A 10000-nucleotide genomic window follows, 5' to 3' on the forward strand; every position below is an offset into this window, starting at 1 on the left:
CCTCTAACCCTCTCTGTTGTACTGCAGGTATGATGATTCGTCCACGGGGCGAGGCCATGGAGATTCTCTACAACACCAAGGACACAGAGAGCTGGGACATCTACGCCCAGACACTGGACAACTTCCTCGGACGTAAGACGTGTGTATGTGTCTGAGTGTGTGCTTTAAAGCCCTTTACCGGCCTACAATGACAGAGGTTATGACTGTGTGTGTGTGTGTGTGTGTGTGTGTGTGTGTGCGTATAGCCTACAACAACTCCCTGCAGGTCCAGAACAACGATGAGTGTCCCCCTGATAATTACTTCATCCAGGAGGACAGTGGAGAGGTGAGGAACAACTAACTTCTAACCCCTGACCTCTAACCCCTGACTTCTATCCCCTAACCTCTATCCCCGGACCTTTAACCCCGGACCTCTAACCCCGGACCTCTAACCCCTGACCTTTAACACCGGACCTCTAACCCCTGACCTCTAACCCCTGACCTCTAACCCCTGACCTTTAACCCCGGACCTCTAACCCCTGACCTTTAACCCCGGACCTCTAACCCCTGACCTCTAACCCCGGACCTCTAACCCCTGACCTTTAACCCCGGACCTCTAACCCCTGACCTTTAACCCCGGACCTCTAACCCCTGACCTCTAACCCCGGACCTCTAACCCCGGACCTCTAACCCCGGACCTCTAACCCCGGACCTCTAACCCCTGACCTTTAACCCCGGACCTCTAACCCCTGACCTCTAACCCCTGACCTTTAACCCCGGACCTCTAACCCCTGACCTCTAACCCCTGACCTCTAACCCCGGACCTCTAACCCCTGACCTCTAACCCCTGACCTCTAACCCCGGACCTCTAACCCCTGACCTCTAACCCCGGACCTCTAACCCCTGACCTCTAACCCCGGACCTCTAACCCCTGACCTCTAACCCCTGACCTCTAACCCCGGACCTCTAACCCCGGACCTCTAACCCCGGACCTCTATCCCCTAACCTCTAACCCCGGACCTTTAACCCCGGACCTCTAACCCCGGACCTCTAACCCCGGACCTCTAACCCCTGACTTGTAACCCCGGACCTTTAACCCCGGACCTCTAACCCCGGACCTCTTACCCCGGACCTTTAACCCCGGACCTCTAACCCCGGACCTCTAACCCCTGACCTCTAACCCCGGACCTTTAACCCCGGACCTCTAACCCCGGACCTTTAACCCCGGACCTCTAACCCCGGACCTCTAACCCCGGACCTCTAACCCCGGACCTCTAACCCCTGACCTCTAACCCCTGACCTCTAACCCCGGACCTCTAACCCCGGACCTCTAACCCCGGACCTTTAACCCCGGACCTCTAACCCCGGACCTCTAACCCCTGACCTTTAACCCCTGACCTCTAACCCCAGACCTCTAACCCCGGACCTTTAACCCCTGACCTCTAACCCCGGACCTCTAACCCCGGACCTCTAACCCCTGACCTCTAACCCCGGACCTCTAACCCCGGACCTCTAACCCCGGACCTTTAACCCCGGACCTCTAACCCCGGACCTCTAACCCCGGACCTCTAACCCCGGACCTCTAACCCCGGACCTCTAACCCCTGACCTCTAACCCCTGACCTCTAACCCCGGACCTCTAACCCCGGACCTTTAACCCCGGACCTCTAACCCCGGACCTCTAACCCCTGACCTTTAACCCCTGACCTCTAACCCCGGACCTTTAACCCCTGACCTCTAACCCCGGACCTCTAACCCCGGACCTCTAACCCCGGACCTCTAACCCCTGACCTGTAACCCCGGACCTCTAACCCCGGACCTCTAACCCCTGACCTTTAACCCCGGACCTCTAACCCCTGACCTCTATCCCCTGACCTCTAACCCCGGACCTCTAACCCCGGACCTCTAACCCCTGACCTCTAACCCCTGACCTCTAACCCCTGACCTCTAACCCCGGACCTCTAACCCCGGACCTTTAACCCCGGACCTTTAACCCCGGACCTCTAACCCCGGACCTCTAACCCCGGACCTCTAACCCCGGACCTCTAACCCCGGACCTCTAACCCCGGACCTCTAACCCCTGACCTTTAACCCCTGACCTCTAACCCTGGACCTCTAACCCCGGACCTCTAACCCCTGACCTGTAACCCCGGACCTTTAACCCCGGACCTCTAACCCCGGACCTCTAACCCCTGACCTTTAACCCCGGACCTCTAACCCCTGACCTCTATCCCCTAACCTCTAACCCCGGACCTCTAACCCCGGACCTCTAACCCCGGACCTCTAACCCCTGACCTCTAACCCCTGACCTCTAACCCCGGACCTCTAACCCCGGACCTCTAACCCCTGACCTCTATCCCCTAACCTCTAACCCCGGACCTCTAACCCCGGACCTCTAACCCCGGACCTCTAACCCCGGACCTCTAACCCCTGACCTCTAACCCCTGACCTCTAACCCCGGACCTCTAACCCCGGACCTCTAACCCCGGACCTCTAACCTAAGGAACTTGGTTCAGAATGTTTTATAGCTGACAATAGCTGAAGGATACATTTTTCATCAGCTCTTTATGTTTGAATCTTCCAGCTAGCTAGGAACAGTGCTCGATTCACCCAACCACCGTAAACCTAACCACCCTAACCACTATAACCCTAACCACCTTAACCACTATAACCCTAACCACTATAACCACTATAACCACCCTAACCACTATAACCACCCTAACCACCCTAACCACTATAACCACCCTAACCACTATAACATTTACATTTTACATTTTAGTCATTTAGCAGACGCTCTTATCCAGAGCGACTTACAGTTAGTGAATACATTTTATTTTATTTTATTTTTTTATACTGGCCCCCCGTGGGAATCGAACCCACAACCCTGGCGTTGCAAACGCCATGTTCTATCAACTGAGCTACATCCCTGCCGGCCATTCCCTCCCCTACCCTGGACGACGCTGGGCCAATTGCGCGCCGCCCATTAGTCTCCCGGTCGCGGCCGGCTGCGACAGAGCCTGGATTCGAACCAGGATCTCTAGTGGCACAGTTTAGCACTGCGATGCAGTGCCTTAGACCACTGTGCCACTCAGGAGTATATAACCACCCTAACCACTATAACCCTAACCACCTTAACCACCCTAACGACTATAACCCTAACCACCTTAACCACTATAACCCTAACCACTATAACCACCCTAACCACTATAACCACCCTAACCATAACCACCTTAACCACTATAACCCTAACCACTATAACCACCCTAACCACTATAACCACCCTAACCACTATAACCCTAACCACCCTAACCACCCTAACCACCCTAACCACTATAACCCTAACCACTATAACCCTAACCACTATAACCACTACAACCCTAACCACACTAACCACTATAACCCTAACCACCCTAACCACTATAACCTTAACCACCCTAACCATCCTAACCACTATAACCTTAACCACCCTTACCACTATAACCCTAACCACACTAACAACCCTAACCACTATAACCCTAACCCCCTAACCACCCTAACCACTATAACCCTAACCACTATAACCCTAACCCCCTAACCACCCTAACCACTATAACCCTAACCACCCTTACCACTATAACCCTAACCACACTAACAACCCTAACCACTATAACCCTAACCCCCTAACCACCCTAACCACTATAACCCTAACCACTATAACCACTATAACCCTAACCACTATAACCACTATAACCCTAACCACCCTAACCAATATAACCCTAACCACCCTAACCACTATAACCCTAACCACCCTAACCACTATAACCAAAACCACTATAACCCTAACCACCCTAACCAACCAAACCACTATAACACTAACCACTATAACCCTAACCACCCTAACCACTATAACCCTAACCACTATAACCACTATAACCCTAACCACCCTAACCACCCAAACCACTATAACCCTAACCACTATAACCCTAACCACCCTAACCACACTAACCACTATAACCATTATAACCCTAACCACTATAACCCTAACCACCCTAACCACACTAACCACTATAACCACTATAACCCTAACCACTATAACCACTATAACCCTAACCACCCTAACCACCCAAACCACTATAACCCTAACCACTATAACCCTAACCACTATAACCACCCTAACCACTATAACCCTAACCACCCTAACCCTAACCACTAAAACCCTAACCACCCTAACCACTATAACCTTAACCACTATAACCCTAACCACCCTAACCACCCTAACCACTATAACCCTAACCACCCTAACCACTATAACCTTAACCACCCTAACCACTATAACCCTAACCACTATAACCCTAACCACCCTAACCACTATAACCTTAACCACTATAACCCTAACCACCCTAACCACCCTAACCACTATAAGCCTAACCACCCTAACCACTATAACCCTAACCACCCTAACCACTATAACCCTAACCACCCTAACCACTATAACCCTAACCACCCTAACCACTATAACCCTAACCACCCTAACCCTAACCCCCTTAACTACCCTAATAACCCTCACCCTAACCACCCTAACCCTAATCCCCTAACGCTAAACACCCTAACCACCCTAACCATAACCCCCTACCCTACCCCCTAACCCTAACCCTAACCACCCTAACCCTAACCCTGGAATATGTAGTTTCCCTGGGGATATAGAGGAGGCCACAAGAATTCTCTTCTCAGCCTTAAGGTCCAGGGGCTACTCCAGCCGGTTCCTGAGAGAGGTTAAGGCTGAGGTCAATCAGACCCAGGGGCTACTCCAGGTGGTTCCTGAGAGGTTAAGGCTGAGGTCAATCAGACCCAGGGGCTACTCCAGGTGGTTCCTGAGAGGTTAAGGCTGCGGTCAATCAGGCCCAGGGGCTACTCCAGGTGGTTCCTGAGAGGTTAAGGCTGAGGTCAATCAGGCCCAGGGGCTACTCCAGGTGGTTCCTGAGAGGTTAAGGCTGAGGTCAATCAGGCCCAGGGGCTACTCCAGGTGGTTCCTGAGAGGTTAAGGCTGCGGTCAATCAGGCCCAGGGGCTACTCCACGTGGTTCCTGAGAGGTTAAGGCTGAGGTCAATCAGACCCAGGGGCTACTCCAGGAGGTTCCTGAGAGGTTAAGGCTGCGGTCAATCAGGCCCAGGGGCTACTCCAGGTGGTTCCTGAGAGGTTAAGGCTGAGGTCAATCAGACCCAGGGGCTACTACAGGAGGTTCCTGAGAGAGGTTAAGGCTGAGGTCAATCAGACCCAGGGGCTACTCCAGGTGGTTCCTGAGAGAGGTTAAGGCTGCGGTCAATCAGGCCCAGGGGCTACTCCAGGTGGTTCCTGAGAGGTTAAGGCTGAGGTCAATCAGACCCAGGGGCTACACCAGGTGGTTCCTGAGAGGTTAAGGCTGAGGTCAATCAGGCCCAGGGGCTACTCCAGGTGGTTCCTGAGAGGTTAAGGCTGAGGTCAATCAGGCCCAGGGGCTACTCCAGGTGGTTCCTGAGAGAGGTTAAGGCTGAGGTCAATCAGACCCAGGGGCTACTCCAGGAGGTTCCTGAGAGGTTAAGGCTGAGGTCAATCAGGCCCAGGGGCTACTCCAGGAGGTTCCTGAGAGGTTAAGGCTGAGGTCAATCAGACCCAGGGGCTACTCCAGGAGGTTCCTGAGAGGTTAAGGCTGAGGTCAATCAGGCCCAGGGGCTACTCCGGGAGGTTCCTAAGAGGTTAAGGCTGAGGTCAATCAGGCCCAGGGGCTACTCCAGGAGGTTCCTGATAGAGGTTAAGGCTGAGGTCAATCAGGCCCAGGGGCTACTCCAGGTGGTTCCTGAGAGAGGTTAAGGCTGAGGTCAATCAGGCCCAGGGGCTACTCCAGGTGGTTCCTCAGAGAGGTTAAGGCTGAGGTCAATCAGACCCAGGGGCTACTCCAGGTGGTTCCTCAGAGAGGTTAAGGCTGAGGTCAATCAGGCCCAGGGGCTACTCCAGGTGGTTCCTCAGAGAGGTTAAGGCTGAGGCCAATCAGGCACAGGGGCTACTCCAGGTGGTTCCTGAGAGGTTAAGGCTGAGGACAATCAGGCCCAGGGGCTACTCCAGGAGGTTCCTGAGAGGTTAAGGCTGAGGTCAATCAGACCCAGGGGCTACTCCAGGTGGTTCCTGAGAGGTTAAGGCTGAGGTCAATCAGGCCCAGGGGCTACTCCAGGTGGTTCCTGAGAGAGGTTTAGGCTGAGGCCAATCAGACCCAGGGGCTACTCCAGGTGGTTCCTGAGAGGTTAAGGCTGAGGTCAATCAGGCCCAGGGGCTACTCCAGGTGGTTCCTGAGAGGTTAAGGCTGAGGTCAATCAGACCCAGGGCCTACTCCAGGTGGTTCCTGAGAGAGGTTAAGGCTGAGGTCAATCAGGCCCAGGGGCTACTCCAGGAGGTTCCTGAGAGGTTAAGGCTGAGGTCAATCAGACCCAGGGGCTACTCCAGGTGGTTCCTGAGAGGTTAAGGCTGAGGTCAATCAGACCCAGGGGCTACTCCAGGTGGTTCCTGAGAGGTTAAGGCTGAGGTCAATCAGACCCAGGGGCTACTCCAGGTGGTTCCTGAGAGAGGTTAAGGCTGCGGTCAATCAGGCCCAGGGGCTACTCCAGGTGGTTCCTGAGAGGTTAAGGCTGAGGTCAATCAGGCCCAGGGGCTACTCCAGGTGGTTCCTGATAGAGGTTAAGGCTGAGGTCAATCAGGCCCAGGGGCTACTCCAGGTGGTTCCTGAGAGAGGTTAAGGCTGAGGTCAATCAGGCCCAGGGGCTACTCCAGGTGGTTCCTGAGAGGTTAAGGCTGCGGTCAATCAGGCCCAGGGGCTACTCCAGGAGGTTCCTGAGAGGTTAAGGCTGAGGTCAATCAGGCCCAGGGGCTACTCCAGGTGGTTCCTGAGAGAGGTTAAGGCTGAGGTCAATCAGACCCAGGGGCTACTCCAGGAGGTTCCTGAGAGGTTAAGGCTGAGGTCAATCAGGCCCAGGGGCTACTCCGGGAGGTTCCTAAGAGGTTAAGGCTGAGGTCAATCAGGCCCAGGGGCTACTCCAGGAGGTTCCTGAGAGGTTAAGGCTGAGGTCAATCAGGCCCAGGGGCTACTCCAGGAGGTTCCTGAGAGGTTAAGGCTGAGGTCAATCAGGCCCAGGGGCTACTCCAGGTGGTTCCTGATAGAGGTTAAGGCTGAGGTCAATCAGGCCCAGGGGCTACTCCAGGTGGTTCCTGAGAGAGGTTAAGGCTGAGGTCAATCAGACCCAGGGGCTACTCCAGGAGGTTCCTGAGAGGTTAAGGCTGAGGTCAATCAGACCCAGGGGCTACTCCAGGTGGTTCCTGAGAGGTTAAGGCTGAGGTCAATCAGGCCCAGGGGCTACTCCAGGTGGTTCCTGAGAGGTTAAGGCTGAGGTCAATCAGACCCAGGGGCTACTCCAGGTGGTTCCTGAGAGGTTAAGGCTGAGGTCAATCAGACCCAGGGGCTACTCCAGGTGGTTCCTGAGAGAGGTTAAGGCTGCGGTCAATCAGGCCCAGGGGCTACTCCAGGTGGTTCCTGAGAGGTTAAGGCTGCGGTCAATCAGGCCCAGGGGCTACTCCAGGTGGTTCCTGAGAGGTTAAGGCTGAGGTCAATCAGACCCAGGGGCTACACCAGGTGGTTCCTGAGAGGTTAAGGCTGAGGTCAATCAGGCCCAGGGGCTACTCCAGGTGGTTCCTGAGAGGTTAAGGCTGAGGTCAATCAGGCCCAGGGGCTACTCCAGGTGGTTCCTGAGAGTGGTTAAGGCTGAGGTCAATCAGACCCAGGGGCTACTCCAGGAGGTTCCTGAGAGGTTAAGGCTGAGGTCAATCAGGCCCAGGGGCTACTCCAGGAGGTTCCTGAGAGGTTAAGGCTGAGGTCAATCAGACCCAGGGGCTACTCCAGGAGGTTCCTGAGAGGTTAAGGCTGAGGTCAATCAGGCCCAGGGGCTACTCCGGGAGGTTCCTAAGAGGTTAAGGCTGAGGTCAATCAGGCCCAGGGGCTACTCCAGGAGGTTCCTGAGAGGTTAAGGCTGAGGTCAATCAGGCCCAGGGGCTACTCCAAGGTGTTCCTGAGAGAGGTTAAGGCTGAGGTCAATCAGGCCCAGGGGCTACTCCAGGTGGTTCCTCAGAGAGGTTAAGGCTGAGGCCAATCAGGCCCAGGGGCTACTCCAGGTGGTTCCTGAGAGGTTAAGGCTGAGGACAATCAGGCCCAGGGGCTACTCCAGGTGGTTCCTGAGAGGTTAAGGCTGAGGTCAATCAGGCCCAGGGGCTACTCCAGGTGGTTCCTGAGAGGTTAAGGCTGAGGTCAATCAGACCCAGGGCTTACTCCAGGTGGTTCCTGAGAGAGGTTAAGGCTGAGGTCAATCAGGCCCAGGGGCTACTCCAGGTGGTTCCTGAGAGGTTAAGGCTGAGGTCAATCAGACCCAGGGGCTACTCCAGGTGGTTCCTGAGAGGTTAAGGCTGAGGTCAATCAGACCCAGGGGCTACTCCAGGTGGTTCCTGAGAGGTTAAGGCTGAGGTCAATCAGACCCAGGGGCTACTCCAGGTGGTTCCTGAGAGGTTAAGGCTGAGGTCAATCAGACCCAGGGGCTACTCCAGGTGGTTCCTGAGAGAGGTTAAGGCTGCGGTCAATCAGGCCCAGGGGCTACTCCAGGTGGTTCCTGAGAGGTTAAGGCTGAGGTCAATCAGGCCCAGGGGCTACTCCAGGTGGTTCCTGATAGAGGTTAAGGCTGAGGTCAATCAGGCCCAGGGGCTACTCCAGGTGGTTCCTGAGAGAGGTTAAGGCTGAGGTCAATCAGACCCAGGGGCTACTCCACGAGGTTCCTGAGAGGTTAAGGCTGAGGTCAATCAGACCCAGGGGCTACTCCAGGAGGTTCCTGAGAGGTTAAGGCTGAGGTCAATCAGGCCCAGGGGCTACTCCGGGAGGTTCCTAAGAGGTTAAGGCTGAGGTCAATCAGGCCCAGGGGCTACTCCAGGAGGTTCCTGAGAGGTTAAGGCTGAGGTCAATCAGGCCCAGGGGCTACTCCAGGAGGTTCCTGAGAGGTTAAGGCTGAGGTCAATCAGGCCCAGGGGCTACTCCAGGTGGTTCCTGATAGAGGTTAAGGCTGAGGTCAATCAGGCCCAGGGGCTACTCCAGGTGGTTCCTGAGAGAGGTTAAGGCTGAGGTCAATCAGACCCAGGGGCTACTCCAGGAGGTTCCTGAGAGGTTAAGGCTGAGGTCAATCAGACCCAGGGGCTACTCCAGGAGGTTCCTGAGAGGTTAAGGCTGAGGTCAATCAGGCCCAGGGGCTACTCCGGGAGGTTCCTAAGAGGTTAAGGCTGAGGTCAATCAGGCCCAGGGGCTACTCCAGGAGGTTCCTGAGAGGTTAAGGCTGAGGTCAATCAGGCCCAGGGGCTACTCCAGGAGGTTCCTGAGAGGTTAAGGCTGAGGTCAATCAGACCTTCCAGACCCATGGAGCATGTAAGGTAGAGAGGATCATTTGTGGGGACTTATTCTCAGGCTCTGGTGGGGTTCAACTTTGAAGACAGAAGATAGCCCTATTTGGTAAAAGACCAAGTCCATATTATGGCAATAACAGCTCAAATAAGCAAAGAGAAATGACAGTCCATCATTACTTTAAGACATGAAGGTCAGTCAATAAGGAACATTTCAAGAACTTTGAAAGTTTCTTCAAGTGCAGTCGCAAAAACCATCAAGCGCTATGATGAAACTGGTTCTCATGAGGACCGCCACAGGAATGGAAGACCCAGAGTTACCTCTGCTGCAGAAGATAAGTTCATTAGAGTTACCAGCCTCAGAAATTGCAGCCCAAATAAATGCTTCACAGAGTTCAAGTACAGACACATCTCAACATCAATTGTTCAGAGGAGACTGTGTGAATCAGGCCTTCATGGTCGAATTGCTGCAAAGAAGCCACTACTAAAGGACACCAATAATAAGAAGAGACTTGCTTGGGCCAAGAAACACAAGCAATTGACATTAGACCGGTGGAAATTTGTCCTTTGGTCTGGAGTCCAAATTGGAG

At 54.3% G+C, this 10000-nt stretch overlaps 1 protein-coding gene across 1 annotated transcript in view; it reads left to right on the forward strand.

Moving 5' to 3' along the window:
* The window catches only part of LOC311119630 (sodium/potassium-transporting ATPase subunit beta-2-like), a gene marked incomplete at both ends in the record, with an annotated part of 19224 nt that overhangs the window by 2144 nt on the left and 7080 nt on the right, over positions 1 to 10000 (forward strand). The window contains 2 exon segments of the mRNA XM_084194304.1: positions 28 to 132; positions 246 to 325. Coding sequence (XP_084050430.1) covers positions 28 to 132; positions 246 to 325 — 185 coding nt within the window.

This window comes from Coregonus lavaretus, assembly GCF_964263955.1.
Source record: "Coregonus lavaretus genome assembly, contig: HAP1_SCAFFOLD_809, whole genome shotgun sequence".
NCBI lineage: Eukaryota > Metazoa > Chordata > Actinopteri > Salmoniformes > Salmonidae > Coregonus > Coregonus lavaretus.